Here is a 21991-nt window from a genome sequence, read left to right as displayed (position 1 = left end):
GGGTTTGGGGTCGCTCGGTTGGGGAAAAACTTTGTCCGAACAAGAGCTGTTCGGACCAATCAAATTGTCAGGGCGGGCTTTATACGATGATGGACAGATGATCAACAGTAACGTAATCAACCACATCACCAAAGAGCGCTTGGGTTGAATTCGTTTTCAACAAACAACATACTACGTTGCTCTGATTGGTTGTATGTCTATCCAATTGAGTGAAGAGGCATTTTTTTCCAGGTTCGGTTGAAACACGCCCCATACTCACAGCCCAACGGAGCGGTATCAAACTCATATTCTGACTAGAATTGGCCGGGTTTCCCAGATTCGTTAAGAAGCTCTTAACGCTAAGAGCTTCTTAAGAGCGTTCTAAGAACGCTCTAGAACACTCTTAGAACGCTCCTAAAAAGCTCTTAGCGTTAAGAGCTTCTTAACGAATCTGGGAAACCCGGCCATTATGAGTATGACAATGTCAGGCTAAAATACTTGTGTTCTTTAGGGACATCTAATCTGTAGCTCTGAAGCTCTGATTGGCGCCGCCGTGAGTCAGAGATAGGCTAGCTAGCAGCACTAAGGACGAGTATGGCGAGTGGTGGCGGCCGGCCTTTTTAAGATTGCAAGTTTGGGAAAACTTTGGTTTCCCATTCAGTTACAGTAGTACAGGCGAGAGAGTGGTGGATAAGACAAGCACTGTGTGTTGTTCAGCAGTTGTGGGGTATGTGAGTGGAAATACATCTAACATGCTAACGTATATAACGCATCAGGCGTGTGCTAAATGACAAAAAATATCCAACTCCATCACCCAGGTGTGCCAATCACTGGAACGAGACAAAAAAAAAAAAATTCCAACTTCTCCTCCCTACAGTGCTTAACCAGTCATTAGATACACATAGGGCCAAAAACATTACTGACGCAATCAGAATTTATATGTAATGTTCAATGCGCCCGTATTCACTCGTAGAGGAATCTGGTTTGTTTTGCTTTTCCCTCCTTGTACCGAACTGTGATGTCTGAACCGCGGTATTGAACCGAACCGTGAATTCAGTGTACCGTTCCACCCCTACCATCAACACACAGAGCCGCTTGCAAGGAACGAATAGGCTTTCTAGACACCTCTGAAGCAAGGTAGATATATTGGCCAATCAGTACACTTACATCTCCACCAAATCTGCTGAAATCATTAGGAAATCCATTCAAGACCTTTTTGGTATACATCTCAAGACATAAAAAATACAACACCTCTCATTTCACTTACATGGAATAATCATTAAAAACATTCTTGCATCCTCCATAATAGTCAGGTGCAACATATTGGCCAGTCACACACCAAAAACTAACAACAAATCAGCAGATTGTTTAGTCATTGGCCTTCCTCTTCCATCGACCCATCTAAGCAGTTGTCTATAAATTCTCTCACCTGCTAGTGTCTGGGAATAGTATGTAAAGGCTGCCGATACACACATCTTAGTGACACATCACATTGAACTGTCATGTTTCTATAAATACAGTACACTGTACATATATGTCTTTATATTAATTACATCAGGATGTCACCACAAACCCCACTCCTTGGTGTTGCAACAAGCTTCACTCTCCATAACAAGCCAGCAGCAGGTAAGCACCAGGGACAGTGGTTGAAGACAGAGTGATCAGTGTGTAGGAAAGCCACCATAGACACACCTGGTGTCTGTCAGTGGCAGTGAATGTTGCTGTCACTCAACCCTTATCAGCAGGTCATAAGAAGGGACAGTCGAAACAGGGGGTGAAAGAGATGCCTCTGAAAAGCCATTACACAGATAGGTCTCAGGACTATACAAGACCACCACTGGGCCCCAGAAACCCAGAACTTCACCACAATGCTGACCTTGAATTATCCTGGCACCCTGCCCTCACCACTCCCTGGGGAACCAATGACAGTTCTCTCCAGTTTTCTGAACATAAAATAAATGCACCCTCATGGGGCACATAATTTTAATAATTTTGTCTTAAAACCATCAATTTAATCTCACCTTACAATAACAGCAGTTTTGTTTTTAATAGTTTATGTTTCTCTGCAACTCTGTCGATGAACCCTGGTTCATGGGCCGGTCGATGGGCTATTTATTATTCAGTTTATTACATTTTTATTTTACACCAGCCCAAAAGGTGCCTCAGCCCACTGGGCATTTGCCCTGTATGACAGATTAAAAGTCCAGGCCTATTTGACTTTAAAGTTGGCCTTTGGGTTTTACACCTGACTCCACTTCCTATGAGTCTAAGAGTTTGGATATGTCTCTGTCAAACTACAAATTGTGATTAGATAAGAGAAAGTCTCAGCCTCTAAATCAGGTCTGGACTGGGACTGAAAAACGGCCCGGGACCGTGTATTATTATTAGATATATTCGTTTTTTGCATTATGCCGCGGCCATTTGACCGGCCGTTCGGGAAATCTCCTGACTCTCCCGACGGCCAGTCCGATCCTGCTCTAAATGGACATGTGTAAATGTACTTTGTTAGCAATTAAACAGGGCTTTGAAATGTACAGGTCACATGACCAAAAAGGTTTCAAACATTTATCTACAATTGTGAGATAAAAATGTAGAAACTAAAGGCTGTGCAACATATGCATAGTCAGTGAACACACTGACATTTTTGGATGTATATAGGTCACATGACCAAAAAGCTATTTAAGTTTGAAGATTTATTTTGAATAAAGAATTAATTGTTAATAACCTGAGATGAAAATGAACAAACTAAAGGCTGTGCAGCATGAATGCATACACCTTGAATAGTTTAACATTATTTTAATGCTGATGTTGAAAAGCTATTGACTGTTGAAATGTGTAATTTGTTGATGCTCCCTAAACATGCGTTGTTTAGGCAGCCAAAAGCATTGGCTAAGCGGCCGGTCGTAGCGGTGCTACTCCGGTTAAATTAACACAATACTGGGCGTCCTGTTGAATATCAAACTTCAAACCAACTTTACCACGGTTAAGTACCCATAGTGCATTGTGTTTCACACTTCTTGTACGGTACGCAGCAAGCTTGGAAGAAGACCTGTGCCCCAGTAGAGCTCTGTAAACATGCCGTCAACTCATGTACGCATTGAAACCATCAGCAGGCGATAATTACACAGCCTCTTTGGTATGGCATTTTTGTTTCTCAATAGCAATCAATCTACAACAACCCAGACATTCAAAATTACAACAGTAAACAAGAAGGTTCAATGGTAGCTCCATCTGTGCCTACATGGGTAACCGGCGTTCTAAAACAAGAATACTTTTGTGGCTAGTAATCTGAACACGGGTTGGCTATCAACTCAGTTGGAAGATGCTTACCAGTCTACCAGCGACCACACATCCGAACATATTTACTATTTAACAAGGCAGTTCATAAAAGGTTATCCAGTTTTCGGCACATTCGGCTGAGTAACTTTCTTCTCTGATTTATGGCGGATCGCAACCAAGGTGTAAGCAGATACCGCCTCCTACTGTACCGGAGTGTGTTACATATGGAAGGCCCAGTGGTTAAAGGGGTCATTTACTGATTTTATAGGGTATTTCACACTGTCCCTTAAGGTCTCCGAAAAGGGTGTATAACATTGGTGGGGCTGAAAATGGCCCGGGTGCTGTTCTATGCGCCCTAATGCACCCTGTGAAATAGCCCTAGAATAAAACAAGCTGTTTTCTCCCTGTTATGGTATGCTCATGAATATTTAGATGAGCTGCGCGCTGAATGGTTGGTTTACGAGTGAAGCTGCGGAAGACGTAACATGGCCAACAACACTCACTGAAACATTGAAGGTGGAGACTTGAAATAAAAACGTGCACATAAATCTATTGTGTCTACACAACACTGTTTTCAACAGATTGACTAGATATATTTGAAATTATAACGTTAGTTGTTTCCACTTCTGTTGTCGAAGCAAACGGGATCGACTTAGGTGGGTAACGTTACAGCTTAGCAACACTATCGTGATTCAACTCAGCTTCAGTTAGTCTAGCTAGTGTAAGGGGCCCCATTATCGTCCACTCTCAAGATGAGAACGTTTTTAATGTTAATTTTCAGAAGACGGTTTGCTGCAGCAAAAAAAGTAAGTAACTCCGATATCGATATATCTTATATTGTCTCTATACCAAATTACAGCCCCCTACGTGAACATATTCATATTTAAATACACCGTTAAAGACATATGTAGCTAGCCAGCTAGTTTTAAGACCGTGTCAAATTTGCGATAGAGCTAGAAAACGACAGTCGAAAGATAGTCTAGTTAGCCTAGCGGGTAGCTAATCAAACTGTCAGTTGTCAACCTCAAGCTAATTTTATATCATATCATCTACTGAGTATCTGACAACTGCCCACTTCAAGAAGAGATCCAGATTATCAATTTTCTTACATATTTTGGAGACTATCTTGCTCTAGTGAATAGGATGCCATGACAACATTTGGATTGGTGTTTTTCTCGCAGCTGTCTGCGACTGAAAGTTTTAACAGGGCTAGGTTACAATGTATTAGGGCTGGGCGGTATGACGGTATATACCGTGCATATTATTATTATATCTATATTTTTTATTGGTTTAAATTATGTATTTCATACATTCTTATTAAGCATATATGCCATTACCCCCCTACTCACATGAGATATGTAAGGGATAATGTATAGAACGCCGGTCATTATCGGGAAAATAAGCCCCGACAGGGCGAACCAGGTTACAGCTGGTGTGTTCTGATTACAGGCATTACTATTGGATTTGGTTTTAAAAGAAGAGAATATCAATAGAATAACAACTGATACATGCCATTTTCTGTCAAGCACATGACAATGTTGGTTAAGAGTGTGGTATAGGCTAAAAACGTATTATTTAAATTGTGTTTTGTGTAATATATATTAAAGAGGTAGCCTATAGTCAATATAGAGCTAGTAATAATAAGTATAAATTTTCTTCAAATTAGAAAGCAAGCATTTTGTTTTAGACTAAATTATTGAAGCTTATTATAGATATTCATATGACTGTTAGGAACTTTAGATAACAGAAATAACACAGTAGTTTCTTAATTTATGGTAGTAACAGACATCAAAATTTTATTTAGATGAGCCAGATTAGGAAAAGGAAGCTGTGGAGGGAGGAAGACATGCAAAAGGCTATGAGAGCAGTGGAGGAGGAGGGAGTATCAGTGAGGCAGGCAGCCAAGATCAACAATGTGCCACGGATGACGCTGGCGGATAGGGTAATGGGCCGGGTAACCCATGGCCACAAGTCTGGGCAAGGGCTCCTGTTATCCGACCAGTACTGAACAAGCCCTTGTCCAGTACTGCCTCTACAGCGCAGGCCATGGGTTCCCACTCACCAAGGCCCAACTCCTGCCATTTGCCACCGCCATTTGGTATGTTCAATATTACATATGCACCCCCCAAAATACTTATTGTAAAACAAATTAATATATTTATATTCTGTTAAGGGAGGAAGAGAGACCCTACCGCCACCAAGCTCCTCTGCAGGAGATGGTGGCGGAACTTCCGCCAGCGTCACCGTGGCATTCTCACCATGAGGGCGCCGGACAACATCGACCGAGGTCGAGCCTTGTGTGCCAGGGAGAAAAATGTGGGGAAGTTCCATGAACTCCTAGGAAAGACACTGGAAGAGGGAAGGAGAAACCCCAACAGATATATAACTGTGACGAGTCAGGGTTTCATATGGACAAGAGCAGGGACAGGGTGCTGGTCAAGAAGGGGTGCAAGCACCCCTACAAACAGGCACCCGGCACCAGGGACCACATCACAGTGCTGGCGTGCCTGAACGCGGCTGGAGGCGACATTCCCCCCTTTGTTATCCATGGGAATGGTTTCCCGGGGGGGGCCTACACCACAGGAGCACCCCTTATTTAGCAAGAGTCCCTCGGGGTACATAGACTCAGAACTGTTCCGGCGTTGGTTCCAGGACCACTTCATAAAACATGCCGTGAGGGAGCAATCTCTGCCTCTATAATAATTTGTTTCTATTAAATAAGGTCAATTTTTCTTTAGCCCTAGGCGGCCCGTACGAGCGGTGCAGAGACCGGAGATTTGTGGTTGCAGGTTTCAGGAAGTGCGGCATCTTCCCCTTCAACCCCACCGCAGTGGACACCACCCGCCTCCTCCCACTGACATCACCTCCAGGTCCCACCAGAGCCCCGGAGGATGCCGCTGGACCATCTGAGGCCACCACATCTACCCTTGCAGCCACGCCAGGAATCTCTGCCCCCCCTGCTGTCACCTACCCTCCCCTGGACCTCACCACCACCCCTCCTCTGGACCTCACTACCTCCCCTCCCTTGGACCTCACCACATCCCCTCCCCTGGACCTCACCACCTCCCCTCCTCGTCCCTTTGTTCATCCCCTGGTGGCAGCAGGGCTCATCCCACCGGAACTGGCAGAGATCCTGGTACCCCGCAACTTCATGAAAAAAAACCAGCGGCGGCTGACTGTGGCTGCAAGAGTCATCACGGGAGAGGACTACCAGCAGCTCCTCCGTTAGCGTGAAGAGAAGGAGCAGGCGGCAGCTACCCTCAGGGCGCAAAAGGCAGAGGAGAGGAGGGAGCGGGCCCGGTTAAAGGTGGCCCGCCCCACCATCTGCCAACGGACCACCACCGGCAGGAGGAACCCCCCCGCAACCTCCTCCACCACCACCACTGGTCCTGGAACCACCGCCGGCAGGAAGAGGCCCCCCTAGCCTCCAGCCGCCGTGCTTCTGCACCCCCCAGCACCTCTGCTCTGTCCATCTCTGGCAACACCATCGCCAGCCCCTCAGCCCACTGCCCCACTCCTGGCCACGAGGCTCCCTCAACAAGAGCAAGGGTCCGGCGCCCTTCCACTCGGCTGCCTGCCTCTACATTCCAATTGCCCTCCTCCACTCTGAAAAGAAAAAGATCAGCGGGTAATATATTATTGTAATGTAAACATTATGTTTTGCACAGTCTAGATCTTTTTCTTAGAATAAAAACAAACTAGAGAGGGTACAATTTCTGGGGAAATTGTAGGGTGTGCTTGCTTGCGTCGGTTGCACAGGGGTCCGTTTTTGAATGACATTTTTACAACTGATTTATGTATATTTTATATGAAAATGCATACTTATTATTTATAAAGATTAAATAGATTTAACGGCATTTTTTTTTGCTTCTCATTTACAACTGAAAATACGAGTGAAGTGTAGAATGAAATAGATGTCTTCTCATTTCCCCTGCAAGAGGCAGCCTCATCATTGAATCAAAACGAATAAATTTGGCAGACCGGTGTAAAAATGGACCTAATCTCTATGACTTAAACGTCATTTTAAGTTTTTCCCTTCTCGTGATATTTTCAGGCATGTAGCCTACTCATTGCATTCATTCATTAATAAAGAACCCCCTTTGAAGATTATTCTACGACGTTACCCGGCAGTAGAAGATGGAATCGCGATTCAGACAGTCCCATCTGTTAACTGAAAATATGCCCCCCAAAACGTAAATAAGCTTGACATTTATTTAGAGGAAAATCGCTCATTCATAAAAAGCTCACTGGTAGCGATCATTGTCAGTAACAACGCAAAATGCGATATAGCCCTGTGTGGAGAAGCTGCCCTGGTAAATTGTACTACTACGGTACAGTACTAGTAGACTACTGCTGTGTTCGTCTTGGTAGCGATTGCGTTGGTTGAATTGGATTTAACGTTCCGTTGTACGGTTTAGGCTGAAATTAATTATTTTCATGAACAGATTGGCAACGTTTAGGCTGTGGCAATGAAGTTCAGGTTAGTAGTTAGATAGACTTTTGATTAAGTAAGGGGAGTGCCGAACATGTTCTGTCGCCGTTTGACTTCCTACAGCTGTGTAGATGTTTTTGTAGTGTCTCGCGTAGGCTACAACATTTCAGTGAGCAACACTGGTTTGAAACCACAGGTAATGATAATTTCACCCACAAATCGTTTACTTGTAATGTAATGTCATAATAAATCCTACAACGAAAATGTATTTGTGAGGAATGTTTATTTTAAAGATTGAAAACAGATGCATCATAGACCACTGTAGTATGTGTTGCCCGGACAACAGAGGCTAATGTCATGATGCTAATGCTTCAGTGAAATAGTAGACTACCGTTTCCAAAAGTAGATGTGGGCCTACTTCCTTAATAATATCAGCTAATATTGTACATTACATTTCATAATTGTGTTTCACATCACAAAGTAAAATGAGTAAATAGTTATCACCCTGGCCTCTTTGCTTGTGGCGTTCCTGCAGCTGCCTTGCAGTAAAGCTATAGTTAGCCTAGCTATCCCCCAAGTTAACAGATGTGAAACGAATGTTCTGCTACAGGTAGTCACGCGTGTTTTCGTGACGTTAGTGACGTTAGTAACGTCAGTGACTGTGGCTAGCAAATTAGCCACCGTTAGCTTCACTTTTCACCACAAAGACGCAATTTCTACTTAAACCATGCAACTGAACGTAAATAAAAATACAACCAACGCAATCGCTACCAAGACGAACCTTTTGACACCGCCGTCCAAATATTGACTGATCCTTAGGGGGGCGAAAATAAATAATAATAAATAAATAAATATATATGTGAGAGAACAAAGGTTGTGCTCTCGCCGAAGGCTTGAGCACACCCAAAAATATTTCACGTCTTGAAACTTATAGGATCTCAAAAAAAAAACTGACAAAGATCTGGACAAACATGCATCGTGAATTGTAGATTTACATGACAACACGGGTTATTTATTCGAATGAAACACAGTCAGGAAAATGAAATAACGCGTTAGCCACACATTCTACCTATGCTAGATACAGGATACGTTAGCATTGCTAACGAGAAGGTGCATTTCCTGCAGAAAATGCGTTGGAATGCTAAAAGATGAATTTATTATTTTTTTATTTTATTTAATTATTATTTAATCACACAAAAGAGGCAGTGTGGAAGCTGAACTGCATCATCTAACAAAGCTAAGTGCTTAAATACAATGCGGGAGAATACGTTTGAACGTTGTGAAGCAATCGAAGAAATAGTTGAATTTCAAGAGGAAGCATGAACTACATCATCTAACAAAGCTAAGAGCTTGGGAGTCAGGTGGCTGAGCGGTTAGGGAAGCGGGCTAGTAATCCGAAGGTTGCCAGTTCGATTCCCGGTCATGCCAACTGACGTTGTGTCCTTGGGCAAGGCACTTCACCCTACTTGCCTCGGGGAGAATGTCCCTGTACTTACTGTAAGTCGCTCTGGATAAGAGCGTCTGCTAAATGACTAAATGTAAATAGCCTACAATGCGGGAGAAGCTGAAAGCTGAACTGTTAAACAGAAGAAGAAGTAGGCTAGCTAGTCGTAACAAGAATATTATAGTTTTAACAGCTGAAATTATAGTTGGGATCGTAATAGCAGTAGCAGATCATGTAGCCTATCATTGAGTGCGTTTACTCGGCTTTCTCAGTAGGATTCAATGTGTTGATTGAATGAAACATACAGCAGTAGGGCCGATACAGGAAGACACGGCGACACTTTGTTGCAGAAGGATGATGGTGCAAGTTTTGTCCGTGGAGCATACAACGATTAATAAAAGACACATGTAAACGGAGTAGCCTAATCGTATTATTGGCATTAACCGACAATTGCTAGTAATCGGGTTTCTCATGGTCAAGTGAACGCACTCAATGGCGTAGTAGAACAAAACAGTTCCATTAGCAATAGTAGTAAAAGAGATATTAGCAGCATCTGCAGAATTAGTAGGTGCTCTTAGTCTTTTAATGAGACTAGTTGATTGACTAGCTTGTCTTGTGTCTCCACTAATAAGCTAATACCAATCACCTGTGTAAGAGACGGCGCATGTCTGTTTGGTTGCCACGGTGATGGTGCAGCTATGATTGCTAACAGTGCGTGTCCACTGCAGCGACGCGATGCGAGCGACAACATGTTTTCCATTCATTTTCTATGGAGCCAGGCGAATCGCTTGCGTGGTACATTGTGGGTAGCAACGCGACAGAGTTGAGATTTTCTCAACTTTATGCAAATGAGGAGCGATTTTCGCTAGCGATGGCCAATCGGAGTGTTTTCTTGTTTCTTGTAACGTAACAACCATGTTAAACATTTCTAGCTTTCTAGGTTTCAAGGTGGATGATTTCCATTCATTTTCAATGGAGCCAGGCGAATCGCTTGCGTGGTGCATTGTGGGTAGCGACACAATTCAAGTTGAGATTTTCTCAACTTGATGCAAATGAGAAGCGATTTTTGCTAGCGATGGCCAATCGGATTGTTTTCCTGTTTCTCGTAACATAGCAACCATGGTAAACATTTCTAGCTCTCTGTTTCAGAATGGAGGAGAAAATAATTGCTTGTGTAGCTGCTTACCCGGTGTTGTACGACACATCTCTGTATTCGTACAGAGATGTTAATAAGAAACGATGCATGGCGCAAGGTTGCCGAAGTTGTTGGTGCTTGTACTTTCAAATTCAGTCTAGTCACATTACGTAACTTCGTTCTGTGGTAACTACAGTAGCTAGCTAGCCCGGCTGGAACTCCCTATCATATCGACAGATTAGCAGACTTTGAGTAATATAATAAAACGTTTTTTTACACATGTCAACGTTTATGTCTATTAAACAGTTTTGTATTTTGTATACAAGTTGTATTTTGATCGATGTTGCGAGTATGTAAACCCAAGTCTGCACACTTGGCCATGACAACTACAACAGTGACTTTAGAGAACTACATTTTACATTAATCTGTTTGAAACGCCCCCGAGCGTGGTGAACTGTGGGAAGGCGTGCGATGGCAAGCGATTTGCGTCGCTGCAGTGGACACGCACTGTAAGGCTCTCACATACACACCCATGTAAATCTCAGAAACGGTTTGAAAAACTCATGAAACATAATCAGTGATATTTAAAAAAGTTGAATAGATTTTTGTAAAAATAGTTTAGGGTTTTGTCAACATGTTAAAGTTTAAATGGTGGCTGTAGCTGAAGGACTGAGGAAGAAGAAGGATTTTAAAGTTGAAGAACTTTAAGAGGATTGAGAGGATTTGAAAAAAAAACTAAATTGGAAAACAATGTTAAAAATATTATGAATATTGATTTATATTAATTCAATTATAAGAGGTACAAAGCTGAAAAGATATAGCAGTCATAGCCTGAAACTGCTGAATTTTTTGATAGCTGAACGGTTTTAATAGCTGAAGATTTGAAGGCGCTGAAAGGTGTCGCGGAAGAAATAGAATAATAAGAAGTTGAATAAAGATTCAAAGAACAATACTTGGAATGCTGAAGCAGCATTCCAACAATAACTGTTTGCGACAAAATAATACTACGGCTTGCGGTTGTGATGAACATAGTCTAAGGTCGGAACAGCACCTCTTTCCAGCAACAGCTTCATAGCAAATCCTGCTTTACATTGTCCCAGGTTTTCAAAACTGTCCTCTGTGAAATGGTTCGAGCAAATGTTCTCATCCAGGAGGGCATTGAGGACACCACAGTGGGAATATTTACCATCAAGGGCGACTCCGGGACTCATTGGACTTGTCCTTGAAGGCCATGTAGTACTGCGAGAGCTTTCAAATGTCGATTTTGCGGCTGACATGCTGTTTGGTCTCATTTGATAATTTGAACCTGGACTACCTTGTTGAATTGAGGTACGCCTTTTGAGGTGATACAAAAAATAATCCTGGAGTTGAAGGCAGCACACTTTCTAACCCCCTGTCTTAAACCAGAGGTGACGAGTCTCGGCGTAATCCTGGACTCAGATTTGAATTTCAACTCTCACATTAATAAAGTGACCAAAACAGCTTTCTTTCACCTGAGGAATATAGCAAAGGTACGACCATTCATAAACCAAAATGATGCAGAGAAGTTAATTCATGCTTTTATATCCAGCCGGCTGGACTACTGTAACGCACTTTTCACTGGTCTTCCCAAGAAAACCACTGAAAGACTACAGCTCATTCAAAATTCTGCAGCTAGATTATTAACCAAAACTAAAAGGAGAGAACACATTAGTCCCGTCCTAGCTACTTTACACTGGCTCCCTGTTACCTTCAGAATTGACTTTAAGGTCCTTTTCCTCACATACAAAGCTCTACACGGACAAAAACCTAGCTACATTGCTAACTCCTTTATAAACTACACACCAGCTAGAACACTGCGATCATCAAATGCAGGCCTATTAGAGGTCACCAGAAGCAGTCATAAGAAGATTGGTGATTCGGCCTTTGTCAATTACGCCCCAAAACTATGGAACAAATTACCCATAAATATTAGGGAAGCTAACACTCTAGGCATTTTTAAAAGACAGCTTAAAACCTACCTTTTTACCGAAGCATTTAAGTAATTTTATCTCAAAAGGGTTTTCCTACTTTTTAAAGTTGTTTTCTCTCTTGAACAGAGATCTTATTGGGATTTTTATTATTGTTTGAATTATTTATCACTTGTATTATTGTTTTTATTGATTTTATGTAAAGCACCTTGAGCTACAATTCTTGTATGAAATGTGCTATATAAATAAAGTCTTACTTACTTACTTACTAAGAGGGCACAAATTGTTAAACTCAAACTCATGGAGTGAGATGTTTGAAAAACAAATCTCCTGATTTGACCGAAAATGGAGTACAGTGTTTACTAATGTCTGATTTGACTGAAAATGGAGTGCATAGTGTTTGCCAAAGTCTGAAGTGTTCTGAGAAGCATTGTAGCTCACACTTAATATTCATATTGTTCTTTGTATTACATTTCTAGCTCAAGCGCTGTATGTTCACGTTTTTGTTTTAGATTCCTACCATAGGCACCTTGTTTCATTGAGATTGTTTTAGCTATATATATGGGGTAAATACAGCAATTTATTTTATTTTTTTTTAAGATTAAAGGTTGAAATGTCTTTATTGCAGTGTTGCAAAATAAAGTTTCTGTTATTAACCATGTACAATATTCAAATGATACTACTAAAATATATTTCAAAGGAAATATTAAGTTATGAATTAACTTTAAAAACACATTGAATAATTTAAATTACGTAAATCGATTAGGTCGATTTAAACATGAAAACTTTGGATTTAAGTTGCGTAAAATCAGGTTTGTTTAATATCGAAATTGTAAGTGTACTACAATGAAAGATGCATGTAGAGAAAAACATGATTTTATTGTACACTTTCTTCATGTAAATGAAATGGGGAAAAATCATGTAGGATTACAGTAACATTAGTTATCAGAGGTGGAGTTAACAGGAACTAATGGGGAATTTTGGACATACAATTTGTAATGGTGTTAATAAACTTCTTTTTCGTAATTAATTGATGACGATGGATTATGAACACTCCACAAATATGCCAGATCAAGCAAAAATCGAATTTGACATTAAAAAAAGAAATTGCTATATAATCACATCTGCCTGACATAAACTAGATAAATATTTAAACCTAGCATACTAATATAATAAATTGCCTAACACTGACAAATGACAATCCATAATACAATCCAAATTTAACAGAACAAATTTCATTTTACATTTACACATATGCTCCTTGGGTTGAAAGGAATAGTGTGTGGGCTTGATTGTCTTCAGTGGTAGTCTTGAAAAGAGATATGATTTTGGTTATCCCAGTGTTGACTCATCAACATAAGCACTAAAGTGAAAACATGCCAATTATTTACTGTGCATTTTGTTCCTTATTTTACCAAATATATATTTGACAATAGATTGTCAGACAAGCAATAAAATCAGATTTTTTTCGCCATAAAATTTACACCTAAATCACACTTCTTAAAGATCTAAAATGTAATCGCAAAAATGTTTAAAAGCTAGGCAATTGCTTAAAGTGGTTTGGGTTCATTTAGAATAAAAAAACTCTTGATGTTCATGCATTGCAAACCACACACATTTATGCACTCCCAAACCCACAACAAATAATACATACAACTAATTAACAAATAAAAAATGTCCAATGCAAAGAACTGAATTCTGTAACAGTTTAATTGATTAAGTAAGAAAAGTACAATTGTAGAAATGTTGTGATACACAGCTAAAAGTTTCTCTATTGGACAATAACCTTATTACAGGGGAATGGTGAATTAAAGCATCATCGTAGTCTATCCCAACGCCAGATTGAGGCATCGTCACAAACGGCAATCAAGATACCGCTGTCACGGCTGAAGCTCGTTTGCCTGATGGCTGAAGTACATCTGGGGAGAGTTAAGGTGGTGCACCTAAACACAAAAGGTTACACAATTTGAGTTGTTAGTATGCTTTGTAGATACAAGACCACATTTAACTGTTTTAGATTATATGAACACGGGACCAGCTCGCCACTGCATTACAGTATATTGTTGCCCACTATAACTTAGGCAATCATCAAATCACCATGCCTTATACGTTTTTAGAAGTCGTAATATTTTGTGTATAAATAGTGATTCAAAAGGCACAGGCAGAAGTGTATGCCTGTTCATTCATGCTCTGGTGAAAAAGGGCAGTTGGAAGCCAACTAATTTCCTAGTTTTTTGCAGATTGTAAGCTTTCAAGTGATGTGTCATACCTTGAAAGCTGAAAATAGTTGAAGATGAATGATGATAAACAGAAAGCTCTAGGCCAGGTATTCGGCTTAAAAGATTAGACCCACCACATTGCAAAGGTTAAAATAAAATTATTTTTATTTGTTTTTGTATTGGGTACAATTGGGTAAACACAACGATGGTTCATTATGAACCTTTGGGTCATGTGACCCGAAGGCAGCACAAGGGTTAAGCGAGGTGTGATTTATGTGTTAAATTGTTGGTGCAAATCGCATCTTCTGAAAACAGCCTGAAAGATGTATTCATGGTTTACCAGGTTAAAGAAAAATGAATCCTGTGCACGATGCAATGCCTGAGATTAGCCTATTCATTCTGTTTAGTCTGTGGATGTAGGCTAAAACGAATGCACGACAAATGTACACCAAACATGCAGAAGGCATGCTTGAAAGTTGACACAACTACTTGTGAAACATTATATTTAAGGGTACTTGACCAAATCTGCCAATTCACTACTTGATTAGGAGGGGGGATGGGATCGTACTTTGCACAGACAAACAGCCTACATACAAAACATTACAGCTAATACCACCGCGCTAGCATAAGTAGCCTAGGGAAAAACAGGCTGCACAGTGATGCAAATAAAATAAAATCACATGATACGCCCGAGTTTCAGGGTACTTGCCGCCGAGTGAGACCCTGGCTTTGTTTACATAATTAGGGCCATTGTCAGCTGCGCCTTTAGCATTTTTAGGCGAGTAGCACTGCAGAGGCAGCCTCGTCTGGCAGCCTCGGTGCACAAAGACTCGGTCGAACAAAGACAGGGAGTCTACCTGCGGGAGTCCACCGAGGATGGCCGACGAGGCGGATCACCTCTTCTGATAAGCATCACCCTATTTGTATTCTAATCCATGTAGAACATATTCATAGCTAGCATGTGTTTCTTCAGCATTCCTGTTCATTACACTACTCGTAGACGTAGATATATCACAAAGTATATACGGTCAACTTCTAACCTTCACTACCTATCCAGATCTTCTCCACCTGCCCTCTCTCTTTCTATAGGGCTCTGGAACTGCCAGTCTGCTGTGAACAAGGCAGACTTCATCCCAGCGTTTGCATCTCATGTTTCTCTTCATGCCCTTGCGCTGACAGAGACATGGATCCGCCCTGAGAACACTGCAACTCCAGCTGCTCTCTCCGTCAACCACTCCTTCACTCGCTCAACCGGGCGGGGTGGTGGGACAGGGTTGCTTCTTTCCCCACATATTAAATACACATCCACACCACTCCCTGTTACTGCCAAATCATTTGAACACCATTGTGTGATGCTAACTGATCCTATCAAAGCATGCTTAATTGTTCTTTATCGCCCACCAGGTACGCTAGCCGACTTTGTGGAGGAGCTGGACATGCTCCTCAGCGTCCTCCCGGATTATGGAACCCCCCTGATAGTCCTTGGGGACTTCAACATCCACCTCCAAGGAAAGCAGGCCGTCGACTTCTTGTCTCTCCTGACCTCCTTCGACCTGACGCTGCTGAGCACACCGGCGACCCACAAGGCAGGCAAACAGCTAGACCTCATCCTGACACGTAACTGTATCACTGACTTATTTCTGATCACTACTTTATCCAATTCTCTATCTCCAACTCCTTCTACCTCCCCTCCCCTTGTAACTTTCCGGCGCAACCTCCGCTCCCTATCCCCCTCCCATTTCTCCTCTATTGTAACATCCTCCCTCCCCCCCATTGACGAGTTCTCGTCCCACCCCACTAACACTGCCACAGACACCTTGTTAACCACACTAACTGCATCACTTGACTCTCTCTGTCCCCTGTCAACCAGGCCTGCACGATCTTCTCCCTCCTGCCCGTGGCGGATGTTATTCGTGAAGAACGGTCCACCCTTCGGGCAGCTGAGAGGAGATGGCGCAAGTCCAAAGGTGGTCTGGACCTTGATAAGTATCACTCCCTCCTCAAATCCTTCTCTTCTCACATAACTGGTGCTAAAACCCTCTACTTTCTGAACAAAATTAACTCCGCTTCAAACCCCCACAAACTTTTTTCTACCTTCTCCACCCTTCTTAACCCACCTCCCCCACCCCCTCCCTCCACCCTGAAAGCAGACGACTTCTCCTCCTTCTTTGAGAAAAAAGTCGCCGACATTAGCAGTCGGTTCCCTAAACCCACCTTTCCTACCCTCTCACCCTCCATGACTGACCCAACTAAATGTCTAAACTCTTTCTCCCCTGTCTGAGGCAGAGATCTCTGACCTCATTCTCTCATCGCCCCACCTCCTGTCCCCTTGAACCTATCCCCTCTCTTTCAAACCATCTCCCCCTCCATCATAACTTTTCTTCTCCATGTCCTAAACTCCTCTCTTACCTCTGGCACCTTCCCCTCTGCCTTCAAACAGGCTAGAGTTACCCCTCTACTCAAAAAACCCTCCCTTAACCCTGCCGTCTTCCAGAACTACAGACCGGTATCACTGTTACCCTTCCTTTCAAAAACAATTGAACGTGCTGTATCTAACCAACTGTCAAACTTTATCTCTCAGAACAACCTGCTTGACCCCAACCAATCAGGCTTCAAGACTGGCCACTCCACAGAGACTGCCCTCCTTTCAGTCACCACTGCCCTCCAAGTCTGCCAGAGCGGCTTCCAGGTCATCCGTCACCATTCTGCTGGACCTTTCTGCAGCGTTTGATACGGTTAACCACCAGATCCTGCTCGCCAGACTTTCTGAGATGGGCATCACTGGCACCGCACTCCAGTAGATCTCATCCTACCTGTCGGGAAGATCCTACCAGGTTTCCTGGGGAGGCAAACTGTCAGGACCTCGCCAGCTCTCCACTGGTGTCCCACAGGGCTCCGTCCTTGGACCCCTCCTCTTCTCTCTGTACACCACCTTACTTGGACCAATCATCACCACCCATGGCTTCTCCTACCACTGCTACGCTGACGACACGCAGCTGTACCTGTCGTTCCCCCCGACCGATCCGGGGATCTCAGCTAGGATTGAGGCCTGCCTCACAGACATCTCCGCCTGGATGACCGAGCACCACCTCCAGCTGAACCTCGCCAAAACAATTTGATTGGTCCGAACAGCTCTTGTTCGGACAAAGTTTTTCCCCAACCGAGCGACCCCAAACCCAACTTCCCGACCAAATTGTTTTGTGGGTGGGCTAAGTTTGGCTGGCACTTAGGCTACGAGTATCTAACAGTAGTTCCGCATTACGTTAATTAATTTGCACGTGAGTTTTATTTATTTTTATACTGTGTATTCTCCGTGTAATTTCATGCACCGAACCGTGACGCCCGTACCGTACGGTTCGGTACGAATACATGTACCGTTCCACCCCTAGTTGATGGGAATAGCTACTTCCTTGCATACTGTGTTATGCTAGCTAGTTTAGTTTTGTCTGGCAACATACTGATGCTGCTCATCCACAAATTCCCTAATAAATGTGTAAAATAAGGTTTGCTACTCTTGCTAGGCTACTGTTCGCGCTGCCAGGTTCTCACACTGCCTTGCAGGGCCTGACACATGACAAAATCTACAGCCCCCCCTGAAAAAAATCATTGAGGAAACACTGGATTGACAGACAGGAAGCACATCCTATCATTAAATTCAGTCCGAATGCGATGACTGGTCTATAATTTTGTCATGTCAGATCTTGATAGGATTACTATCAAAAAGACCTTCAACCAGTACATATTTTTTTTATTAAACGATTACACATTCTAGCTTTAAGGATCGCGTCAGGCTAAAGAACAGGCCACTTGCACTAAACGTTGAACTAAAGCCTTGCACCCATATGAGGTGAGATTAGTGTCATATTCAAGACGAAATATTTGAGTTTGTTAATTTAACGGCAGGATTTTTCCTGCAGTAAAACAACATGCAGCTGTACCTGCAGCTGTACCTGTCTTTCCCCCCGACCGATCCGGGGATCTCAGCTAGGATCGAGGCCTGCCTCACAGACATCTCCGCCTGGATGACCGAGCACCACCTCCAGCTGAACCTCGCCAAAACAGAACTTCTCATCATCCCGGCTAAACCCTCCATCTCCCACGATCTCTCAATCACCCTGGGATCTGCGACGGTGACCCCTTCATCCTCTGCCAGGAACCTTGGGGTTACCATGGACGACGAGCTCTCCCTCATGGCCCACATTGCTGCGGTCTCCCGGTCGTGTAGATTCACCCTCTACAACATCCGGAAGATCAGGAGATATTTGTCTGAGCACTCCACCCAGCTGCTAGTCCAAGCACTTGTCCTCTCCAAGTTGGACTATTGCAACTCGCTGCTCTCCCAGCATGTGCAACCCGCCCTCTTCAGAGGATTCAGAACGCAGCGGCCCGCCTGGTCTACAATCTACCCAGACGCTCCCATGTTACCCCGCTCCTCATCTCTCTCCACTGGCTACCTATCATGGCCCGTATCAGATTCAAGACCCTGGTATTGACCTTCCGAGCAGTGAACGGGACTGCACCCGTCTACATCAAGTCTCTCCTGCAGCCTTACACCCCCACCCGTCACCTACGGTCTTCTTCAGACAACCGCCTGGTGGTCCCACCGCTCAAGACCGCCCGGTCCCAACACAAGCTCTTCTCTTGTCTGGCCCCCCACCTCCATCAGAGATACTGACTGTCTCTCCACCTTCAAGAAAAGTCTCAAGACGCACTTGTTCCGGGAGTACAACGGTACTCCCGGTACGGAATGGTTCGCTTGACCCGATGTTAGTTTCCTCAAGGATCAAAATGACTCTTGCTTAAAGACTTGTTGCTCTTGTGGTTAGTGGTAACTGATTTAAATTTTTGTTCTCGCTGTGATATATTGTTTTTATTACTATTGCTTGCTTTTTTCCACAGGTACACTTGCACTTATAGCGGTTCATGTTGTTTAATTGTAACTTGTTTAACTACATGCTCTTATGGTTCTTCCCTTTGGCACTTACTTTGGTTGTTCACAATGTGTGCTTCATGTTTTGGCTACTCGCAATGTTTTTTGGCTATCTTGTTGTTATGATCAGTGACCTATGCACTTAGTAAAGCTCTCTCTTGGAAGTCGCTTTGGATAAAAGTGTCTGCTAAATGAATAAATGTACGCCCACAACTCAATTGAAAGCTTAGGTAAACAAGAACAAATGATGAGTATTTAGTGATCCTAAACATGTTTATTATATTGAGTGGCTTCTTAACCCTTGTGCTGCCTTCGGGTCACATGACCCAAAGGTTTACAACGAACCATCGTTGTGTTTACCCAATTTTACCCAATACAAAAACAAATAAATAGCATTTTCTTTTAACCTTTGCAATGTGGGGGGTCTGAGACAGCCCGACGGTTAAAAGAAAATGCTTCACTTTGTTTTTGTATGCGGTAAAGTTGTCGCAATACGACGGTGGGTCACAATGACTGATGTGTCAGAATGACCCGAAGATAACACACGGGTTAAAGACTTTAACTTTTGGAATATGCAAGAAAATTAAAACTGTAAAAAAAAAAAAAAAAAACTATCACTGGACCGTGTCAATTATACAGGTACACTTGCACTTTTTGAGTTTCATGTTGTTTAATTGTGACTTGTTTAACTGCATGCTCTTATGGTTCTTCCCTTTGGCACTTATTTTGTTTTTCACAATGTATGCTTCATGTTTTGGTTGCTCGCAATGTTGGGGCTATCTCGTTGTTATGATCAGTGACCTATGCTCTTTTGTAAAGCTCTCTAATGGAAGTCGCTTTGGATAAAAGCGTCTGCTAAATGCATAAATGTAACTGTAAATTATACCCTCCAGAATAGAACATTTTATAAAAAACATTCACACCAGTAAACCTTAAAAATTACACGTTCATACATAGTTCCATAATTTAACCCCAACAATGGAAATACTTCTCCTTTTAAGGACTTTTCTTTCTTTTCATAAGTAAACTTACAAACATCGCAATTCACATTTGCACAAGACCTTAGTACACAGTCTGAGAGTGACTCTGGTTGAGCCCTAAATATTACAGTGCATCCAGAAAGTATTCACAGCTCTTCACTTTTACCACGTGTTACAGCCACATTCTAAAATTGATTAAAAACATTTTTTCCCTCAATTCTACAGACAATACCCCATAACTATAACATGAAAAAAGGTTTTGAAATCTATAAAAAATCTATAAATAAATATCACATGTACATAAGTACTCACAGCCTTTGCCATGACACTCAAAATTTAGCTCAGGTGCATCCTGTTTCCACTGCCAATGCCAGTGTCATCCTTAAGATGTTTCTACAACTTCATTAGAGTCCACTTGTGGTAAATTCTGTTGATTGGACATAATTTGGAAAGGCACACATTTGTCTATATAAGGCCCCACAGTTGACAGTGCATGTCAGAGCACAAACCAAGCCATGAAGTCCAAGGGATAGCAAAGGCCAAACTAGTGATCGGGGGAGAAGGGCCTTAGTCAGGGAAGTGACAAAGAACCCGATGGTCACTCTGACAGCTCCAGCGTTGCTCTGTAAAGAGAGGAGAACCTTCCAGAAAGACAACCAACTCTGCAGCACTCCACCAATTAGGCCTGTATGGTAGAGTGGCCAGACGGAAGCCACTCTCAGACCATGAGAAACAAAATTCTCTGGTCGAATTAAACAAATATTAAACTCTTTGGCCTTAATGCCAAGCGTCATGTCTGGAGGAAACCAGGCACCGTTCATCACCTGGCCAATACCATCCCTACAGTGAACCATGGTGGTGGCAGCTGTTATGCTGTGGTGATGTTTTTCATCGAAAAATTTAAGAGGAAGTTTAAGGTTAGGACAATTTCTTCGTTTTCATGCAACTGTTTCAACTATGTGAGGCTGCCACATACCCTGCAAGAGGGAATGGTGATAGGCTATGAAGAATCTCAGGGAAATTAGAAGAAAACACTTTCATTCTACACTTCACTAAGTATTTTGAAGCGTAAATGAGCAGCAACAAATGTAAGCTTTTTAATCTGTGCAATCTTCATAAATAATATGTATGCATACTAAATTATACAGAAATATTATTTGTAAAATTTTAGTTTAAAAAAAACTGACCCATCTGCAACGGACGCAAGCACACCTCACAATTTCCCCAGAAATTGGACCCTCTCTAGTTAATAATACATATGGCTAATTTTTGTGGTACGACTAATAAACAGTGGCGGGTCGTAAGGGCCTGCAAGGCCTTCTCTGCTGGCCTAAACATACTCCAAAAAATATGTAAATAAAATTATAAAAATGTTTTAAATAAATATTTTTTTGTCATAATTTCCCCCCATCTTAATGTCATTCAATAAATACACTGACATAAATAACAAAAAACATTCTCCGTAGTCTGTTCTCTTCATGTCATATTATGAGCTGCTGACAGTCTTGTATATTATGGTAGAGTTGTTATCCAATCATAATTCATCTAGCTTGTGTTGTCAGGTTCTATGAAATCTGACTGAGGCCTTCAGAATCAACAGAGCAGGCTCCCGTGCGCTGTAAGTGAACGGAGACTGTCAATTGC

At 42.4% G+C, this 21991-nt stretch overlaps 2 protein-coding genes across 2 annotated transcripts in view; both read right to left on the bottom strand.

The window, feature by feature from the left end:
- Window positions 1-3405, bottom strand: part of hikeshi (heat shock protein nuclear import factor hikeshi) — a 54173-nt gene extending 50768 nt beyond the window's left edge. Inside the window, exon 1 of the mRNA XM_067260833.1 lies at window positions 3310-3405. Within this exon, the coding sequence (XP_067116934.1) occupies window positions 3310-3339 (30 nt within the window). The 5' untranslated portion in view covers window positions 3340-3405. The remainder of the gene's footprint in view (window positions 1-3309) is intronic.
- A 9673-nt stretch (window positions 3406-13078) lies between these two features.
- eed (embryonic ectoderm development) overlaps window positions 13079-21991 on the bottom strand; it is a 74510-nt gene continuing 65597 nt past the window's right edge. Inside the window, exon 12 of the mRNA XM_067260824.1 lies at window positions 13079-14161. Coding sequence (XP_067116925.1) covers window positions 14035-14161 — 127 coding nt within the window. The 3' untranslated portion in view covers window positions 13079-14034. The remainder of the gene's footprint in view (window positions 14162-21991) is intronic.

Source organism: Osmerus mordax, chromosome 22, assembly GCF_038355195.1.
Source record: "Osmerus mordax isolate fOsmMor3 chromosome 22, fOsmMor3.pri, whole genome shotgun sequence".
In the NCBI taxonomy this organism is placed as follows: domain Eukaryota; kingdom Metazoa; phylum Chordata; class Actinopteri; order Osmeriformes; family Osmeridae; genus Osmerus; species Osmerus mordax.
This window is presented reverse-complemented; position numbering and strand designations above follow the sequence as displayed.